The sequence below is a fragment of the Ammodytes marinus genome (assembly GCF_949987685.1).
Source record: "Ammodytes marinus genome assembly, chromosome: 5".
NCBI classification, from domain to species: domain Eukaryota; kingdom Metazoa; phylum Chordata; class Actinopteri; order Uranoscopiformes; family Ammodytidae; genus Ammodytes; species Ammodytes marinus.
The window spans coordinates 28,922,856-28,945,465 of record NC_137234.1 but is presented as its reverse complement, the minus strand read 5'-3'; the positions used below and the strand labels follow the sequence as shown (position 1 = coordinate 28,945,465).

The 22,610-nt window shown below is 40.7% G+C and overlaps 1 protein-coding gene across 2 annotated transcripts; it reads left to right on the top strand.

Moving 5' to 3' along the window:
• Positions 1-1,890: 1,890 nt before the first annotated feature.
• On the top strand, positions 1,891-21,096 carry cry2 (cryptochrome circadian regulator 2). Of its 2 annotated transcripts, XM_080027561.1 has the most exons (13): positions 1,891-2,184; positions 9,217-9,325; positions 11,107-11,249; positions 12,902-13,086; positions 13,886-13,974; positions 14,725-14,865; positions 15,428-15,553; positions 16,150-16,335; positions 17,232-17,383; positions 17,918-18,120; positions 19,663-19,743; positions 19,860-20,459; positions 20,860-21,096. In XM_080027561.1, exons 1-12 carry the CDS (start codon positions 2,027-2,029, stop codon positions 20,450-20,452), a joined length of 2,166 nt encoding a protein of 721 aa, XP_079883687.1. In that variant the 5' UTR covers positions 1,891-2,026; the 3' UTR covers positions 20,453-20,459; positions 20,860-21,096. The 2 variants fall into 2 exon arrangements, with proteins under 2 accessions (XP_079883687.1, XP_079883688.1); XM_080027562.1 differs by lacking the exon at positions 19,663-19,743.
• The last annotated feature ends 1,514 nt before the right edge of the window (positions 21,097-22,610 follow it).

Sequence of the window (22,610 nt, the reverse complement as noted above, 5' to 3'; positions counted from 1 at the left end):
TGATAGAGGGTCTGGCCACGATCAATAGACCTTCCCAACTCAAGGGGTGGCTCCTACGCATGCATTTCAAATATCAGTGCACACAATTGGATTGCACTACAACCAATCAGAGCGATGCACAAGGTGACGTATTAAGCCCTGTTTGTTTAGCGAACAGCGGGGTTAACTGGTAAGTTAAACTTTTGCCGTGATCGGTCGGCAAAACAGAACATGCTCTTTCTTGCTAATAAAAGATTTGAGTGCCGTCTTCCAAATTGTAAAGTGTCGAGGCCAAAGCCGTCTGAAACTCAAACAACATATCCACAGCCATCTTTGATGTTTACTATCACGGCTTCGGCGGCGCATGCACAGCACTGTCGTCATCCGGTTATGTTCGCCCCAGAGCACCATACATAGGGCTCTGGCCTGCCCATATCAGATAGAACTAATTGAAACGTTGCTCAGAATTTTCTGACATATTTAATGACCTTCAATGCAGAGTGCCTTGACCAACAAGCTGAGCAAATTTAAATTGGCCAGCGGCAGATCTGGATTTCCAGGCTACCACACTGTGCCAATTTTCCAGTCTATTTGGACAGTACAGAACTCTTTTGGCCACATCCATTAAAAGATTGAGCTGCTTTTTCGGCCGCTAAACCGGTGCAAATGTGAGAAAAAATAGCTTTGCACAGATGACTCACAAAGGCTGAAATTCACGCAGACTGCAATGAAATGGCCCTGCCAAGCAGACAGCGCCGACGGTGCGCTTGTCCCATTTGAATGTATTTAAATGAGTGAATATTCAAAATCCAGCGCAAAATTACTCCCTTCCTCTGCAAATAGAACTCGTTGCAGATTGCACCTCAACCTCAAAACTAGTTTACTCAAGTAAACGATAAACAATGGCAAACAGCGCCCAGCTGTCAAACTTTGTGGGTGTAAGCACCGGTATATAAATATATACTTTGTGGATACTGTGCTAAAACAGGGGCAGATTGCGCCCACTGTTTCTCCACAATGCGTCGAACTATTAGCATGTGCAATCCATTCTTAGTGGATGTGGCCCTTTGTGTAGACAACAGAAAAAAATATATGTTTTAATATTGATACTGTTATACTCTTTTACAGACACCTAAGCCTATTTCTGGGTTACTAAAAAAATTTAATTTTCCAAAAATCAATTAATTCAACCTTAACTATTGACCTGAACAGTTTCTGATGTTGTATGTGGTATCATTGTAATCCCTGACCATGAAAACATGGGGGTAGGCATCACCTGTTATGTGTTATCATGTTTGGTTCAGGAGTTATGATGCGAAATGCATAATTAGGCTATGGCGGAAAATAGAATAGCCGGAGAAAAGGAGATTTTTTTTTTTTTTGCCTTGAAACCTATCAAATTGCATTCCTTGACCAAACCAATGTACATTTTGACACTATAGTTTGTCATTATAGCTAAAACAGAAGCAAATATATGAGCTCTGGTGTATTGCACTGTTTATTGTCATAACATTCCGCGGCCATTTTCGAAAAAGGTGTGTATTTCAGAAAAAAAGGGTGATCTCACTTGTGTCTTTGGATAAATGTATTTCTATGACCCTAAGGTACTTCCATACCAAAGGGGACTTTTGCATCATGACTTGAAGTCAAAAGTCACTTAACCTCCCTACTAATCAGCGAACACGTATAGAGGGATAACAACTGCCTCGTTTGAGATGTCGCCGTCTTGCTAAGACCTGCGCAATTATGACGCTCGGCTCGTCTTGCTGAGCGCACAGCATTTTTGCAGCATTTGTGTTGTGCGCTCAGCAAGACGCGCGTCATAGTTGCGCAGGTCTGAGCAAGGCGGCTCCAAGTCGAACGAGGCTAGCATCTATCCTAAAGCCACGCCCCCTTAGTGTTTGGGGTTTTCCTCTGACAGCAAGTGAAGTTCCACGGCGATCTCCAATACTTGGACTGTTTTTAACCATTAAATCGGCTCATTGTTGGCTTCAATCTGACAGATTCACTGCACGTTTTTGTTCTAATGATGGAATAAGGAGTAAATATGGTGGTGAATTCAGTGCACTGGTTTCGCAAAGGGCTGCGTTTGCACGATAATCCGGCGTTGCAGGAGGCCCTGAATGGAGCGGACACCGTGCGCTGTGTTTATATCCTGGACCCGTGGTTCGCTGGGGCAGCTAACGTGGGGATCAACCGATGGAGGTGTGTAATTTTTCCTCTCTCTTTGACGTGTTTAAGATCCATGTAAAGTCGGTGTGTAGACATCACACTTTGTTAACACAGCGTCATGTCGCCATTTGTGTGTTTTGCAGCGCTTGGAGTCTATAGCTTTTTGGGCCTCCACTCCAGTTAGCCAATACTAGCTTAAAATGAAGGGACTGCCTGGCTAAGCACCGAATAGAAGAAACGAACAATATAATGTGAAGAGCACGTGTCTTAATCGATCAGTTGTATACCCACTGGTCTATTCTATTCAAAGTTCTGTTACATTGTGGGGAGGAAAATAGCCTATAGAAGAAAAGAAAAAACTGATCCAGATGTCGACAATCACACAATTCACCCCATTGAACCAATGTTAATGGTAATAACATACACATCATTGCTAATAAAGACATTATATTAATATAACAAATGTTACTGATTCATTTAGGATATTGTTAAGTGATTTTTTTTCACACAGATGATATACACTCACCGGCCACTTTATTAGGTAGGCTACAGCGGTTCATTTTCTTGTTATAACTTATCAGCCAATCACATGGCTGAAACTCAATGCATTTAGGCATGTAGACCTGGACGGAACGACTTATTGAAGTTAAAACCGATCAACAGAATGGGGAAGAAAGGGGGTTTAAGTGACTTTGAACATAGCGATGTTGAGGGTGCCAGAAGGGCTGGTCTGAGTATTTCAGAAACTGCTGATCTACTGGGATTTTCACGCACAACCATCTCTAGAGTTTACAGAGAATGGTCCGAAAAAGAAAAAATACCCAGTGAGCGCATTTGTGTGGACGTAAAATACCTTGTTGAAGTCAGAGGTCAGTGGAGGATGGGCATACTGGTGATGATGGAAAGGCAACAGTTACTCAACCAGGGTATGCAGAATACCATCTCTGAACGCAAAACACGACCAACCTTGAAGCAGATGGGCTACAGCAGCAGAAGACTCCACCGGGTGCCACTCCTGTCAACTAAGAACAGGAAACTGAGGCTACAATTCTCACAGGATGACCAACATTGGACAATGGAAGATTGAAAAATCATGCCTGGTCTGATGAGTCTCGATTTCAGTTGCGACATTCAGATGGCAGGTTCAGAATTTGGCGTAAACAACATGAAAGTATGGATCCATCCTGCCGTGCACCATCAACCATTCCACGTTCAAAGTCACTTTAACCCCCTTTCTTCCCCATTCTGATGCTCGGTTTGACTTCAGTACATTGTCTTCACCACGTCTAAATGCCTAAATTTATTAAATTGCTGCCATGTGATTGGCTGATTAGCTTTTTGTTTTTATAAGCCATTGAACAGGTGTACCTAATAAAGTGGCCGGTGAGTGTAGGCCTTCTGTGTGCTGTTGTATGCATGCTTTGATTGACAACAAAACACACATAACTGTCATTTTGAGTATAACATGACACTATGTGACTGAATGGAATTAAAGGGAGCGAATATGCTGTAAGCTATTAAACCTAGACCAGAGGGATATACTACAAAGCAAACTCAACAGAGCCCGGCTCCCTTTTTTTGATCTGGTTCAACATGACACATACCCTCGCTCAGAGCTAACCGGTATCACGAAGGCAGTTATCAACCTCTTATGTTGAACGAGGGTTTCAGCTTCAGGCTCTGTGCGCGTCCCCATACGAGGGGGCGTTTGACCCGTCATTTGTCTCTGCTTCCGCACAGAATGGACTGATCTTGTGCCGCTAACTTTACACTAACTGACTGATTGCGAGCAGCTGACTTCGCTGACTTCACAAGAGTTTGTCAGTCTGAATGATCACAGAACAGCAGAAAACAGAGAGCCGAAAAAAACTCTTACTGCAAATAAGGAGAGAGTGGAATGTTGTCCGAAAATTGGGCTACTGAATTGATTAATTTATTTTACAGATCGTTCTCGCAGTGAGAACGATCTGTAAAATAAATGACATTAAATGACATTATAAAGCAATTAAAGGTTGAACTCGGATTTAAACAGTACACCATTTAGCCTAGTTGATAATCCTACACTTAAGAATCTGATTTAAGTCTGACACTGTCCCCTAATGAATAGCATAGCCTATGTGGAAAATCACGTTAGTTTTGGGCCACATCAAAATTAATTCAAATTTGATTTTGATTTAGGCTAATGGCCCTTTATTTGCATCTTACCATTAAAATAAATAGCCTAGATACAAAACCTGTAGGCTAGTCTGTATTTTCCGGACAAATATGAATCTACTGTGAGAAGCTTAACCTGCAAGTCTGCAGAGATGTCCGATGTCATGTATGGTGGTAATTACGTGTGATAAAACTGTTCCATTCGTACAGTATATGTATAAGAAAAAAGAAATAGTTTTATTGTGATAGGTAAAGAGTAAAAAGTTGGGTTCCGGTTTTATTGTGAAAAAACCAACGGAAGAGGTGTTGTTTTTTTTTTTACCAGAGTGTATTTATTAGAAGTAATTTGTATACGCCTACTATGACGAGGTAGGCTCCTCCTAGGAGGTTTCTCAGGAATGAGACGCCTTCTTGTCTTAAAAAGAGGGAGCAGAGGAGTTTTAGGCTGGGGGTTTTTCACAACACGGTGATAGACGGACGGACATGCAACAAGCATAACCTCTAATCTTCTCTCTACTCTATACACACGAAAAGGACTTGATCAAGAATTTTTAGAACTAGAAAAACGGACTGAGATGCAGGGGGTTAGATGGACACTAATGGTTATATGGGGCCCGTAGCACTGGGACTTGTACTCGCTAGTGTGTACCGCCATGTGTATAGTGTCTGTTTAACTCACTGTAACTTTTCTGCAAAGGGATAGACTGATATTGATGGTTATATGGGGCCCGTAGCACTGGGACTTGCATATACTAATATGCCGCCATGTTGTACAATATCTGTCTAACTCCTTGTAATTCATGAAGTTTTGTAGCGCGGGGAATAATATTTACAGGCACGCACAAGGGAGTAGGTTTGATTTGGAAATTGGTGGGGTCCGTGGGATATGAAAGTGCTTCCTAAAGTTGATAGGTTTTTTTTGTATTCGCAATGATAATTGAAAAGAAAATCAATAAATCGGCTTAATTAACATGTTTATAATGCATATCTGAATATCAAAAGAGAATATGCATTCTGTAATGTTATAGGTTAAAGCAACTAATGAAAGAAAATGAGTCAACTTAGAAGAGTTTTCAACTTTACTCTGGTGCAACTGAATCTCATGACTAACATATTAATCATTATTGAACCTCACCTGTGAATTTCCAGCCTCTCTTCCATCTCCTCCAGCCTCTCCTTCTCTAGCCTCTCCTTCATCTTCTACAGCATCTCCTCCTCTGTCTCCTTCTCTATCCTCTCCTCCTCTATCTCCTCCAGTCTCTCCTTCTCTATCCTCTCCTCCTCTATCTCCTCCAGTCTCTCCTCCTCCAGTCTCTCCTCCTCTATCTCCTCTAGTCTGTCATCCTCTATCTCCTCCAGTCTCTCCACTGTCTGTCACCTGACAGAAGTATGTTGATGCATGACATATGAACAGATATATTAGGGTACATACATGGGTAGACAAAATGTTCACACAATTATTATGTTTTATTCCCCCAAAATATATATGTATAAAATCACATGAGCATCTGCAATGTGCTTGTTGTTACTGTAAATGAGAGGGAAACCTTGAAGGAAAATAAAGGTTATTAAATGTAATTAATGTTTATTTATCCCAAAAATTTTTTTTAAACCATTGCTCCCTTTCCACACAAATAAAACATGAAAATAATGGTAGGCCTATACCTTAAAATGCGGATCTCTTTGGCATTATAGCCTATGCTGACTAATAATCAATATCAGTATTGTTATGGCTCTAAAATATATAACCTTTTAATTAACTTACACGTTCACTTCTAAAGAAGTCTCTTATGTCCAGTTTTCGTTTCTTCGACATCCTACACACACACACACGCACGCACGCACGGCACAAGCATAAAACACAGACAAATATAAGTGTTACTGCAAATGGCATCACTGATATTAAAATCCGTCTCGCTGACGTGACCGAAGGCAGAACTTACACTCGCAGATGCAGATATTAGCTATGCACTGAGGCGTCCTGTTGCTCCTCCTGTCTGGGACTAGCAAATTGCCGGTAGCTTTTTTTTTTTAACAAGCAGATGGAGTGACAGCGGGGACGGCCAATCAGGTTGAATATAGGTTTGCGGGAAACCTCTACAGCCAATCAAAGCGCGATAGTTGTTTAGAGGCGGAACTTCTAGCAGAGACTGATTTTTAACCCTTTGTGTACTATAATTATTGCCTAAACAATACGGACAGCGGGTGTATTATTGGTAGGGACTACACAGTAGAGGCTGGATTTTGGTAGGGTCGGGACCCTACCGTCCCTATATAATCCTACGCCCTTGGGCACGCAAGTGTTTGGGTATTGTTTCAAGAGTTACAACAAATTTAGAAAATGGATCAAGTGAACAAATATAATGAGAAATAGGACTAAAACATTTAAATAATATGTAAGCATATACTCTCTTTTGTCTTTTCTGTCTCTCTGTTATATGAAATTGTAACAATCATGTAAGTTTGAATAAATATAAGTAAAACGTTCCGCGAGTCTTTGTCACAGTAGATTAAGTTGTGGGAAGCAGGACCTAGAATAAGGTTGTTTTTTATCCATCACGAGCGTCGCCCCGAGGAGAACACGGCGTAAGTATAAGACATCTTGGCATCGCCCACACGCTGACAACACAACAATACATAATCTCATACACCTAATCTTTAAACGTGAAAGAATAGGTTAAAAATGCCTTCTTAGGTTTAGACGAAGATGTTTAAATCCTGAAAATATTATATATGTTATATTTTAAACAGAAGGGTGGTTTACAGACTAAGTTACATACAACTTACGAACAATAAATTGTGAATTGAAATCTTTATTCTACTACAAAGAGAAGGTTTTAAAAAGCAATAGTTAAAAGTGTTAATGATTTAGCGGAGGTCGACCTTATTATAAGCAGAGGTGGCTCTGATAAAATAGGAATTTTAAACACAGTGTTATATATTGAACATTATTCCTTAAGTGGACGTAAAACTCAGGTTAGTCTAGAGGGTAAATGCCGCGTTTATAAATAAAGGAGACCGGGGTTCGAGTCTCTTTCAGGGCCTATGGTGTGAGAAGAGTTGTTTTGATGAAGGAATGATAGACAGTTAAAGCATTGTGCTACAAAGTTGGTTAACAAGAGTTTGAGAGGACATAACTAATAAACTTATGGGACTGGCTTTTCATTTAGATTAGACTTTTATAGTCGAAATCGTAATACCGAACTGTGACAGCTGTCACCTGTCACGTCCCAACTGTAATCGCTACTGATGAAAAGAAAGAAGCCCACAGTGAAACAATGTTGCAACCTGTGATTTTATAGAACGCTTCATTAAGAGCCAGTGTGTGTAGATCGCCAGGTAAAATCATTTGAGGTGAGAGCATGGCGCTGCATACAGTAGGTCTAGGCTATTTTACATTTTCTGCATCAATAACTATGCATGTGGCAAAAAGCCGCAGCGCGATGTTACAGTTCACTCTAATGTAAGCCTTATGTCACGGCTTCGTTTCGTTCATTAACTTACTGATCAATAAGTTTACTGATTTAACTAGTTTACTCAGTGAGAAGTATCGCTCAGACAATATAGTCAGGTCCGTGCCTCGCGGGATTTCAAAAGGTGTAGTTTCCTTAAAGGGCAGCGCTCTAAGAGCCGAATTTAAACTCAAACTCTGGAACAAAAACTGGTCTGGGCAGGTTAGCCGTGCATCCTCTGTTACCACGGTGATCTAGCCAGGTAGAAAGAGAGCCACCTTTCGTGATACTGAAAACTCTGGCTCTGACGGGAAGACTGGAGCTCCCTGAATCGGCAGTCTCCATTTTCGGGTAGTCGGACTGGTGTGTCCTGGCCTTTAGACTCAACAGACCTCGCTCAGCCCTTAATCTCGCTTCGTAGTATACCCCTCTGGGCATGGACAGCTTTCACTGTAAATACAAACTTCCAGTCAAAAGCCTAAGTTAAGTTTTACATGATATCAGTTTAATGAGAGTACAATGCATTAAGGGAGACAGGGGACATTACTGTACTGTTAATCATAGCGCTTATAGACACAGTCCATTATAGTGTAGAACACCGGATGATTACAGTAATCAATCAGTAATTATTTTACCTTGAAATTAAGTAATACTATGAAAAAAAATCCCTGTGGAAAAACAAACATGGGTATCAACCATGTAATCAAATGCTTTGTATCTTATGCTATGTCCTGCGTATGTAGACCCACTTGAAATGCAGGAGAGAATGAGTTGAACATTTGATGCAGGCAGCAGGTCTATCCAGTTTCCTCTTGTATTCTCATCAAAATGAACTGCTCCTTGTCCAGTATTACTACAACTTACTGTGGCAGAGGACCACCTAAAAAAAAATCCCCCCATAAATGGTATCATCCTTAAGGACCGTGGTATTATTTTTTGACACATAGGCTACTCGGCAAACTTTGATTAGACTATTAATCACTTTGGCTAATTATTTTGGTTCATAATATTTAACGAAGTCAATTTTCTTGACTGGAACAGGTCAAAACAAGTCCGTATGGTCCGGTACTGCATAACGTTAAACAGTTAGTCAAGTATTATGGGCAAGATATTCCTTCATTCAATCATATATTTTGAAAGTAACTGGTTCCGTATCGTTGCAGCAGTAATAAAACACAGTATATAAAGTTCATATATAATAAAAAAAATGTTGCTCGCCTGTTTGTAATGTTATAGTAGCAGCCTCCTTCACTGTTTTTTTGTTTGTTTAATTAATCCATACTGGCTCTGTAATTCCCAGGTCCCTTTAGGGTGAACAACTAGTGGAACTTAGACACATATAGACAAAGACAAAGACGCCTACCTTTTATTGTATGGTGATAGATTATAAATGAAGAAAGTGTTGTCAGTGAGTAATAGTTATAATATAATACTAATGACATGTGCCTGGTGTGTGCAGGTTTCTGCTGGAGGCTCTGCAGGATCTGGACAACAGCCTCAAGAAACTCAACTCCAGATTGTTCGTAGTCCGAGGGCAGCCAACCGATGTTTTCCCAAGGCTTATAAAGGTCTGTGTACGGTCTTACCACCTGCCCTCACCGTACACACACACACACACACACACACACACACACACACACACACACACACACACACACCACACAAGATGTAGGTTTGGTTCCAGGTGCCTGAAACATTTATGATATTATTATTATTAAATACTAAGAATTATATGTAGATTAAATGTGTTTTATAAACTAACTACAGGCTGTACACATGTAAACAAATCCCCCTCCCCTGAAACGGCATACTACACCTTTAAAAGTAGGGCTGCCACTGATACCCTCTTTACCGCTCCATCTATTCCTCTCAATAAATAATATTCTAAGTAAACATTCAGTTCATTTCCCACTGCCGCAAACTGTGGCGAGCAATAATTCTCTTTTTAGGAATTTATTGATGTGGCTTTGTCTAATACGAAGAGCAGAAGAGGGTGACATTCATCAGACTTTTCTCTGTGCTGTGTCAGGTCTTCTTTTTAAAAGATTAAAAAATAAATTGAATTATTGGTATACTGCTGGAACAACTTTGTCAAATATTGGATGACCCAGGTACGGAGAGCCTACCTATACTTTAAAATATCCAGCAGCACTGTCTGACTGTGTAGCATAGCGTCCCATGTACTCGTGGACATTTCTTTTTTTTTTTTTTTCATTTACTGTGTGCCAGTGTCAGGCTGGTACATTCTGGACCAGGTTTGTGACACATACACATACAGACTGTCACGTTTCGTCTGCTGCTGCTTTGCTGTGGTGGACGTCAGTGTGGCGTTTCATGAGGAGAATCCCTGTGGCGATTTAGTTTCAGAAAGGGAAGGGAGCATAGTCAGCCATTATTCATTTCTATAGTGAAGACCTTGCATAACACACCACCACTGGTTTTCCATTATGTGCCATGGAAACCCAGTGGTTTGGAATCAGCATTCAACACAATCACTCCCCATGAAAGTGAGCACAAGCAGCCCAGATTGGCGTGGGCCACACGTAGATTGTGAGGGAGACTGTGTCGGGCACCACTGGGGCTTTACCCCGCTGAGAGTGGCCGAGCTGGGCAGAGCTAGCAGCACCGTTGACCCCCTGGCTACGGCAACTGAACCAAGTGGGCGGGAGTGCGTACCGTAGCCTACCCAGTCACACAAGTGTGCTGAGGCATGGCAGGAGTGGCACAAGTGTGTAAGGTGTCCGACCCCTGGTTTAAAGGTCAGTTTTTCGTGGATCTGTGTGCATGGGGGGAGCATATTCAAAACACAGTCGTCTTTAAAAACGCTAAGGCTGAACTATCCCGCTATTGGTGAGACCGTTGGGGTGTAAACGTAGCATAAAATCCCCCAGAACATAATTTTCAACCTGAGCATCAGTGTTATGGGTGTGGAGGTGATATGCATTCACTGAGCCCTACAGATCCAGAGAGACAACACCCACCCACCCACAGCCTGTTCGCCCTGCTGCTGCTGGTGCTTAGTTAAGACCCTGGCCCAACAGCTTTCACAGTAGATATGCCATTCAGTTCCCGAGCACACTTTACCACGCCGATTCTAACTATTCCATGCACAGTATTCTATTCCATTACAGTCATTATTAACCACTACATTGAGCACCATTCGTTTGCACTACGTTTGTGTTTGTTTACATCTCTTCTACATTTCTTATGTTGTATAGCTTTGTTGAAGGGTTGAACTAAGAATGTCATTGCCAACAACTGCTGCTGTACAGACACATGCTGATCAACTATGGTGCTTGTCTCACACACTCTTATCTGTTTCTCTCCCTGTTTGTGTGCCTGTCTGTAGGAGTGGAAGGTGACCCGCTTGACCTTTGAACTGGACCCCGAGCCGTATGGGAAGGAGAGGGATGGAGCCATAGTCAAGATGGCTCAGGAGTTTGGAGTGGAGACCATTGTCCGAAACTCACACACCCTCTACAATCTCGACAGGTGTGTAACTAACCCCACGCACGCTCACAGGGAAGTTTTCCTCACTTGCGAGGACATAGGCTTCCATTCATTTACTGGAGACTTGCCCTAACCATAACCACTACTTGCCTAATGCTTACCCTAACCCTAACCCTAACCTAAACCTAAGTCTACCCTTACCTTAAAGCAAGTATTCACCCTAAAATGTTATTATTTACGTTATTGGGACTTGTGTTTCGTCCCCAAAAGGAAGGCAAGTCCCCACAATATCACTGTGAAAAATATCCCCACAACATGAGTCAGACAGACAGACGGACACAATTTGTATGTTCCACTTGGGTTTGTCAGTCATACCTACATATACCCATAGTTGTTACTTTTTTTTAAATTATATGCACACCAGTGTGTTTGTTTGAAAACTTTTATTCTATAACTACAAGTCAAAATTGAAAATGTATTCACTGATTATGTCAATTCTTGCTGTTGAGTTTTATAAGTTGGGACGATTTTCTCCAGGCACCCATTGGTTTCCACTCATTTCTCTTACTTATCCGATTACAAATGAGTAGGCTCTTGACATGCACGTATACACATAATGTAACCCATGTCAGTTTGAATATCAAGCAAGCGTTCATAATCTTGTTGTCATTTGTCGGACCTAACTGCTGCCGTGTCAGGTCAACTCAAGTCCCCTGTTAATTATATCAAAGTGGATATATTAATTCATTTATTCTATTTATCTATTTGAACCATATATGGATGAAAATGGTTGTGTGACACTGAGGCGGGAGAAATGTTCTCTGAATGGATTGCTTAAAGTGCTACACTTGCTTGTGCAGTTCATTTCATTAGCAATGATGTGTGCTTTCACTTTGAGAACTTTGGGTCATTTTAAAATTTCACCCATACTCCTTTGCTTCCAAAAAGATACATATTGAGCAAAAAGCTAAATCCCTTCTTCCAGCATCCCATGCGGAAGAGCCCTCTAGCGGTCAGCTCATGTAACTGCAGGTCACACCCCTGTCCATGTGCTGGGACAAAGGTGGCAAGAAGGAGTCAAAGCAAGGTGTGTGTGTGTGTGGGGGGGGGGAGGGGGGGGGGGCTCCTCCTGCCTTCAGTTCAACACAGCGTTACAGCACGGCCTTACATAACGAATAGGAGTGAGTGGATGAGGCAGGAGGAGGGAGCTTAGCTTTGTGTGTGTGCGCTCGGCAGCAGAGGTTTATTATTGGTGGTTGAGAACATGTGCGTAGGCCATCTTACCGTCGCCCATTCGTAGTAGTTAGTGACAGACAGTGAATAGGCCAACAGGAAGCAATCCCTGCTGCAAATCCAACCAATGGAGAATCTTGAACGACCTCACAGATGTAGCCTAGACAAGTTGTTGTAAAATAAATACAGAGCTTTCACTGAAGGCCTGGCACCAGTTTTAATGAGCATTTTAGATTCAAGGTGCTTCATTTTTCAAGTCGAAAATAACACTGGCTTAAAGTACTGTATTTAATGAAATTGCACACATGAGAATAATATATTTAGTCCAACTCCTTTGTGTATGTGTGTATGTTTTAAGGGACGTCAGCATATTGCCACTGACGATACATGCTACATAAAAAGGAGTTTAGTATTAAGCCGAATTTGCTGCTTTTTTTCTAAATGCTCTGTATTGTTGACAGGATAATCGAGATGAACAACAACAGTCCTCCTCTGACCTTCAAGAGGTTCCAGACCATCGTGAGCAGACTGGAGTTGCCCCGGAGACCTCTGCCTCCCGTCAACCAGCAGCAGATGGACAAGTGTCACACCAACATAGCTGAGAACCACGACCAGCTATACAGTATCCCCTCACTGGAAGAACTAGGTACACATGTTGCTATGGAAATGTTAAAGCCTCTTAAATACCTGGTTTCAAATACTAAAATGTTATATGTGATATCAAAAGTTGGGTGTATCAATAAGCTTATACAAAAATCTGTTTCAAAATAAATGTTGTTGACTGTTATAAAACGTAGTTAAAAAAAAATTAAAAAATCAAATCTGTCTAGAACATTGCACAGGACTGTGTGGGCTTTGCTCCCAGACTCTTGTATCGAACGTGGCAACAGTCACTCAGTCATGGAGTTCTTAATGGAATTTTCCGGGCAGAGAACTGCTGCGATTGGTTCAAAATACTCAATGTGTCATAGGAACCAGAGCATAGCCTGCCTCATCTAGACTATATTTCTGTTGATTGATCAAACTTAAATAACAGTATCTTTCATTTGGATGAACTAAAAATGCCTGGCTCTTTTCAGATTCTCACACCACTTTAGTGAACTGAAAGCTTGTATCCAGCATATAGCCTCCTATCATACCAAATAAAAATGTACTCCAAATCTATGTTTTTTTTTATCTTCTGTATCTATTACATCAAGCTAGATTTATTTTTTAAAAATCTAACATTTAGTTACCATATTTATCTGTTAAAGCACAGATAAATATAGTAATTCCTTATTGGAGATACAGCGGTTATTAGCCACAGTAAAATAGTACATAATTCAATTAAGTTTAGCATAATATTTCCTCTTTGCAGTAGAGAAGGGCTTGCACTTGGGCAAGGTCTGGTTTGTGACCTGAGAGCTGCTTATTATGTGACCCTGCCTCTGTCTTAACGTGTCCAGGCTTCAGGACGGCAGGTTTGCCTGCAGCCATTTGGCACGGAGGAGAGTCCGAGGCCCTGGACAGACTCAACAAACACCTGGACAAAAAGGTATCGTGTAACCATATTGTAATGACGTGTAATCCCAAACATTTGACATTTGAACATATCTTAACTATGTAAATTAGTGAGATATTGTCAAATTTGCATATTTATTCAAATATTTCTGAAAAAAAATTAATATACAAAATTATTATTTTAATGCAAGTAACAAACTGGAAAAGTTTCATGATGATATCTATAAGTAAAAAATGTTACCCTAATGTTACCCTACCTGCAGTGTCTCGCCTCCATTACAGTAGCCCATACTTTATTCGTACCAATAACAAGCTACCAATATAAAAGATCTTCCCATCAAAACCTCTTCTAGGCATGTATAGGGTATAAAAAATCCCAACTAGAATTTGCCCACCCAGATGGTACCGATATCTGGTCAGGCCCATGGACTATATAGCCCATCATGACATTTGACTTGTGTGCCTACATAATTCTGATGTTAATGAGAAGTTTCCGTTTTTGATCTTGAGCAAAATTGTCTAAACATGTGTTCACTTTATCATTGTGTGTATAATGATGGGCAGAAAAGGCAATTGTATTCATTTGAAATGACGTCTGCAACACAAGAATCATCCGAAGGGATCTGAATACTTTCCGAAGCCACTTTTTAATGATTAAAATAATAATAATTTCATGAATCTCTTTGTGAATGCAGAAAATGGCCCCAGAAACTATTTAAGAATTAAAGGCAGATTAATATGAGTAATACAATGTTGCCCTCACTGTGTGTTTGTCTTTTTGTAGGTGTGGGTGGCCAACTTTGAGCACCCGCGGGTCAACACATGTTCTCTGTATGCCAGTCCCACCGGCCTCAGCCCTTACCTGCGCTTCGGCTGTCTGTCCTGTCGGGTTTTATACTACAACCTCAGAGAGCTCTACATGAAGGTACACTGGATACTTCACTCCTTTTTTTTCTCTTTATATAAACATTTTATATTAAGTTTTCCAATGTTGTCTTGATTGTATGTTTATGCAATGAACAATGATTTAAGATGTCATTGATTTTATATAACATTAGAATTGAGCCAAATATGTGTCACCACACTTCTCCATTTTATCCCCATGTCTTGTTGTCTTACCACTACACTACACCATGAGCGCCCCCATACTCAGTACTTTTCAATACTTTTGAATACAATTTTTTTTAAAGCAAATACTTTGGTACTTTTGGGCAACTTTCACTTGCTAGTTGAGTATTTGACTGGGAGTATTCTATACTTTGACTTAAGTTAAGTTGAGACTTAAGTAGACTTTGTCCACCACTGATCACACACACACACACACACACACACACACACACACACACACACACACACACACACACACACACACTTCTCCCTGCTCTGACCTCTGACAATGCGGATCATTTATTTACTCTCTTTGCTATTAATTTTTTTTGACTCTAAATGTGCTTTTGAGTCATTATCTCTTGTGCTCTCCCCATCAGCTGCGTAAGCGCTGCAGTCCTCCTCTGTCCCTGTTCGGACAGTTGTTATGGAGAGAGTTCTTCTACACGGCCGCCACCAACAACCCAAACTTTGACCGCATGGATGGAAACCCCATCTGTGTCCAGGTAAAGGGGATTATATGTTACTATAAGCAAGAGGATTATATAAGAAGACGTTTTTGTGTGTTTTTGTGTGTGTGTGTGTGTGTGTGTGTGTGTGTGTGTGTGTGTGTGTGTGTGTGTGTGTGTGTGTGTGTGTGTGTGTGTGTGTGTGTGTGTGTGTGTGTGTGTGTGTTTATATATATATATATATAATATATATGTATATATATATATATATAAACAAATCCACCCCATATATATAGCATCACATGCTTCTTTGCCCATGCCTCATTCAATTACAATGATAGAACATACAACTATGGAGGGGTTTATCCCACTCATACACAACCAACTAAGTGTAATATGTTAACAAATAAAAAAATGCCATTCTCTATTTCATACCACTGTGGCAATTATGATGTCGCTTTTCTGAAGTATACCCTCTAATATTAGTGTTTCCTTATCGCAATCAAAGTATCTATTAATATAGGTTTGATATTAACCTATTAGGCAGAGATTGTTTCAATTAATAAAGAAAAAGCTAAATAAAAGCCAGCAATGTGGCAGTGACGCTAATAATAGCTTTCTTTTTTTCATGTGTCTCCTTGTGTTGCTCCCAGATCCCTTGGGACCAGAACCCTGAGGCCCTGGCTAAGTGGGCCGAGGGTCGGACGGGCTTCCCCTGGATCGATGCCATCATGACCCAGCTGAGGCAGGAGGGCTGGATCCACCACCTGGCCAGACACGCTGTGGCCTGCTTCCTCACCAGGGGAGACCTCTGGATCAACTGGGAGAGTGGCATGAAGGTAAGGGAGAAAAACTCACATTTTTTTTTAAAGGTGCACTATGCCGTTTCAAAAGTGAGGGGGGGATTTGTTTACAGAGCCTGCAGTCTGTTTACAAAACATTGTTTCTCCACATATAATTCTTAAGGGTTGAACTATTTTTATCTGCATAACTAAAGAACGATGTTATTTTGAGGCACCTGGAACCTAAGGTATGACTAGAATATGTTTGTGTGGGCCCTGCTGCTGTAAACAACAACAGGGAAACAGTAAGTTTTCACAAAGTTGTCTTACTTCAAACAGTGTGCCAGGGATCCAATTCTTTATTTCATTCAGTAATACGAATATACCTTAGAAAATGTCCACTTCTCTGACACACCCACAGTTACATAGTGCACCTTTTAACTGAGTCATCTCAAAACCAACTTTATAATAACTCTCCGAGACATTTTTCCACTTAAATCAGCGCTTTTTAAATTCTGAACATTGTTATGCCCTTGTCTTGTAATTTTTTTTAAATGTCTTCCGTTTACTGTACATTGCACATATTGTAAAAATAATTGCTCATTTCAATCTCTTTACTTTTCTTTACTGTTTGGTTTTTGCCTAAATTTATTTTTGCACCATTTACAATTCATTATGGACTATATGACTTATCTTTTTTGTATCCTTTTGTACATATTGCACTGTGGGTCGGAGAGAAACACATTTCTCGAGTCCTCTGTCTGTATGTCTGGCCATGGTATATTAAAGAAAATAGACAATAGACTTGACTTGACTAACAAGTGGAGAACACTGAAACCTTTGCTCTTTTACACCGTCTTTTAAAGCAGCATCTATGGCGTCTTTTTTTTTTTTTTTTTTGCCAAATTGATAGTATCCATGGTTTGGCATTTTGCATGTGTGTGTTTGTGCAGGTGTTTGAGGAGCTCCTGTTGGATGCAGACTGGAGTGTGAATGCAGGCAGCTGGATGTGGCTGTCCTGCAGTGCCTTCTTCCAGCAGTTCTTCCACTGCTACTGTCCTGTTGGCTTTGGAAAGAGAACAGACCCATCAGGAGACTACATCAGGTAGACTTTACACTGTAAACCCCTACCTCTATACACCACATCACGTTCCATATTCAATCCCTGCAAACTCAGAGATGCCTCCTCCATGTTAGCTATACAGTAATCTGACTGGATATGGTACATGTTAAATTTTTCGATTTTTGTCTATTTTGCTTCCATCTTCTTTCATACTAGTATAAATCAATGGTCCAAAATATACAGTTACGGTAGTTGTTTATTTGGCTTTAACCTCATCTGTATATTTCTCCTATACAATCATATTTAACGGCCATTATCTTAACATTCCGTTGTTTTAATACTCTGCCCTTAGCTCAGTTGGTAGGGCGTCCCCCCCATGGGCCTCGGCCAGCAGCGGACCCGGGTTCGATTCCAGCCCGCGGTCGTTCTCTGCATGTCACTCCCCTCTCTGCCCCATTTCAACTCTGTCTCTACACTATCAATAAAGCATAAAAATGCCAAAAAAAATATCTTTGAAAAAAAAAAAAACTGAGTATAAAGGATTTTGAACTTTTAATTTGAAATTGTCCCTTGCAGGCGTTACATCCCCATCTTGAAGGACTATCCCAACCGGTACATCTACGAGCCGTGGAACGCCCCCGACTCTGTGCAGAAGGCAGCCAACTGTGTGGTGGGCGTGCATTACCCCAAACCTATGATCAACCACGCAGAGGGCAGCAGGCTCAACATCGAGAGAATGAAACAAGTTTACCAGCAACTCTCCCATTACAGAGGACTCAGTAAGTCCACTATTTGTTTTAATACAACATATAGTCAATATAAAATACTGAATTTCTGGTAAAGTTCCAACTCTGCACTAAATTCAACGTTTTATAAAATAATATTAAAACTAGCCTATAATTATAAAATGATCAGACCAATGTCATTATCAGAATTATCTTCTAAAATGTAAATATTGGGTTCAGCAAATTATTGGAGGTTATTAAGATTATGTTGCTGTAGCTGTACAGACCTCCCAGCATTCAACCAGCCAGCACACTGTCCATAATCATAAGGAAGATTTCGTCCCCATCTTTACAAGCCAGTCCATATTGACCTCCTAGTCCTCGTCACGTCCTTGAATTCTGCACTCCGGCTGCACTTTCCCCCATAGTGATCAGGCATCTGGGTGAATAGTTTCCAACAAAGGGACATTTACCAATACCTTACCTCGTAGTGGTATTACAGAAATGTCTGATAAAAATGGTCATAATACAAATTTGTAGCGTTATATTTTGGCCACGATAATTGGTGCAGGAGGATTTGAGACTAGCACATCTCTACTGTATCCATTCCATTTCTTTATCCCGGACTAGTTGTTTCTTACATTTAGAATACTTTTCCGAGCCTAATTCTTCTGACTTTTTGTCTTAAAGGATAGATTCATTACATTTTAATAAGTGTTAGTCACTGCAATCATTCCTCATGTCCACACTGGTCAGGAAGTGACCTGTTTAGCTCTTCTGTAATAACACTGGTGGACGAAAAAAACTGCATTGTCAAATTAGGCAAAAGCTGCAGTGAGATTAGGTAAGATTGACTTGGAAAAAACACACATGCACACATCACATACAGTATATTGGAATTCCTTGAATGTAGTTCCAGTGTTTCTTTCCTCCTGCACCAGTCTCACGGATAGTTTATTTACTTCTGACTTTTGGATCCAGAGTGTAATTCAAAAGCCTGGCACAGTTCGGTTGGGTTTGGCAGGGCACGGTGACCCCAGTTCTGGCTTCGTTTCCACTACCGACAGCACCATTACTTGGAAGGCAGGGTTTATACCCGTGGTCAGAGAATGTACACTCTTATTCAATCAAGAGGAAAACACGCCACACAGTTAACAATTAGCTGTGGCCCCAAAAAATAATTCTTAACACAAGACTCTTCTCTCTTGCCGGGATGATTACACACTGCGGTTTATCTCTCGCACAGAGATGATGATTCTGTCCACCAATCAATGCACGGCTTGGTACCCAAACAATAGGGTGACGAAAATATGTACACCGCAGGTCGCTTATTTTTTGTACCCCTTCCAACCTTTGACAGTGAAAAAACAAGCGAACCGAACTGCTCAGTGGAAACGAGGCTAAAGATCCATCCTCTCTCTGTTCTTATACTAAATAGGAGTCAGGCTAATGTAAGAAGTATTTGACCGTGAATTAAGTTATTATGTTTTTACCTGATGTGTGTTCTCTGGACTTAATGTCAATGTATCACTTTTGCAATGGATCCACCCCGAAAGGTAAGTAGGAGAATTATACCTGTGTATGTGTGTGCATCAGGTCTACTAGCGTCAGTACCAACCATCCAAGAGGAGGCCGAGCCCCCGATGACTGACGAGTCCCAGACCAGCAGTGGCCCTGGTAGGACCAAACACAGAAGCAAGCTCCACAAAACAATGTCATTGCTAACACGTGTGCCAGAGTCAAACCTGTGACATAACACGCCGTGCTTCATATTCCATGGTGTGTTTCCCTAGAATCTCCACCGGGAGTTCCAGAGGACGGCGAAGCGGCCGGCTGCTCGACGGCTCCCGATTCGTCCACAGTGTGTGCCTCCAATCCCACCCCCTACGCCACACACCCAGACCTGCAGGACCCAGCAGCCCAGACCCCCTGCATGCCCTCAGGCTCCAACACACAAGCCTTCGCAGCCATCACATCGACATCTGCCATGAACAGCGTAAACCCCATGCCCTCCTCACCTTCCTCCTCATGCCCCAGCTCCTCGGCCTCCCACAGCCCGGCCAGCACCCCCACACAGAGCTCCTGTCTGGGGCCGCCGCGCAGGAAAGGCCTGGCCCGGAAGGTCCGACGCACACACAGGCAGCGCGGGCGCCAGAGCTGCAGCGCCGCCGCCAGGGACGCAGACAGCAGGAGGTCGTCAGAGGAGAGCTCTGCAGCAGCAGGCAGGGAGCCAGACAAGAGGGCATCAGAGGAGAGGTCTGCAGCACTAGCCAGGGAGCCAGACAAGAGGTCTTCAGATGAAGAGGAGAGGATGGACCAGGACGCAGAGCAGCAGCAAGGAGACGAGAGAATGGAGGAGGAGACGGCAGCAGCACATCAGCAGTGATAGAAAGGTAGAATATATACTGTAGTACATTTTTATTAATGATAAGGTTGTGAAATACTTAGAGCTGTCAAGTGATTTTTTTTTTTTACTCGATGGCATTTTTTAATTTATTTTTATTAAATGGCGCCCCTTTAATCGCATTTTTTTTAATCTAAAGTTTAAATGTATTATTTTGCATTTCACAACAGTTTTTTTAAGTCCATATTAACAATGTGAAGCAATTCTCTAACCGCTTTTGTCCAAAAGGGGTAAGTTCCTCGGAGCAGCTTTAACATGCAAAGGAGTTGTAGCATTTTGCATTAAGTCACTCTTTCAGCAATAATAATGATTGATGTCTTCAACAATGACAGACAGTGTTTCCCTCCTATAATCCCGTTGGTCAGTCACTGCTCTGGCTTTTCTTTCAGGTGGAATTCAAAAGAACAAATCTTCAAACATCCTTTTTGGACAACTGGAATCATAAAGACATACAATATGCATTGATACAACACAGGTGGAAACATTCAAAAGGCCTTTTTACTCACATTTATTCTAGCCATGAAAAATGGAAATTCTATCTTGACAAGAATGAAGAGAAGCTCCAAAGAAATGACCCATTTTGAAATTTTTCTGAACAACAATGAGTCAAGAAGTTATGTAAATGATTTAAATATATATATATATATATATATATATATATATATATATATATATATATATATATATATATATATATATATATATATATATATATATACATACACGTATTAGCAATAGTGGGACAGTGGAGCTTGACAAGTAATGTTCTCTTGTACAGTTCCATCAATGACACACACACACACACACACACACACACACACACACACACACACACACACACACACACACACACACACAGCAAATAGAGAAAAACATAATGTACTGCACTTTCCTTTTCTTCTTTGAATGTCCTGTCCTTAGAAACCAGGTTGAGGAGGAGCCTGACAGTCACCTGTCAAAACACATGTGGTCCTCCTGTCACTACACAAAGACTCTCTCTGTGCTCACTCACACTAAAGAGTTATTATTTTGACACGTTTGCAATAATGATTTTGCATTGAGATTTAACTACTGGTCCCATAGAAATAGAGGACTTTTTGTTAATGTGGCCCTGATGATTTTGTTCAGGACTGTTTTTACCACATTAAGACAAAAATGAATGCTAAGGAACCAGATTTACATTTTAATAAATGAATGTTTTGGAAAATATCTGATATTTTTTGCTAGCAGAAGTGAATATGTTAATAAATGAAAGGGAACATAGTATTTTTATCTTCCCCCTCCCTTAATCATAATTGACTAGTCTTAAGAGGCTAAGGGACAACCTTTCTGTATGAACAGCTTTAATCTGGGGGGGGCGGGGAGGGGGGGAACACCAGTTTTTTTGCATTTGCAATTTTTTTTCTCTGGCAATTGAAATTACTGCTTGTTTGGAATGTATGTAGAAAAAACTGTTGTGTTGTTCTTTCCATTTATTTATAGGTTTGTATATAAAATATGTAAAACCATAACCTGTCTGTTATACTTATGTTCTGATTTAAGGGGGGTTACTCGAAGGCTTGCACCTTGTTTCTGCCTGGATGTTGTTTACCACTAGGGTAGTATAAACTGCACTTGGTCATTCAGCTGTTGAGGTAAACCAGTTCTTTGTTCATTTACAATTGCTGCAAAGAACAACCTTAACGTGATCATTTTTGTCTAAAGAATCATTGTTCTGTCACATGTTACAAAGTAGTGCAATCTACCCATTATTATTTACAGAGTCCTGAGTGTCTTTAAGTACTGTCCAGCCAACTGTCCTAAAAGAAAGAACTGTCTTATTAAGAAAATATGTCTTATATATTAAAACATTCATATTTTCCCTCTTTTTTCTGCTTTATGAATAACCAGAATGATCAATTGTTATCAAAATAGTTTTAGAGCAGATCATTCTTTGTCTATGTAATGTAATCAAATATTTGACTAATTATTTCATTAATAATGTGTAAAATCCACTTTACCTTATGATCCAGAAAGGAAATGTCAAAATGACAAATTAAGAAATGAATTGCAGCCCTACATTTTTTTTTCTAGAAAAAGAGACTACAAGGACTTGTAAAATGTTTTATGAAACAGTCTAATCTTTCCACTGATGATCATA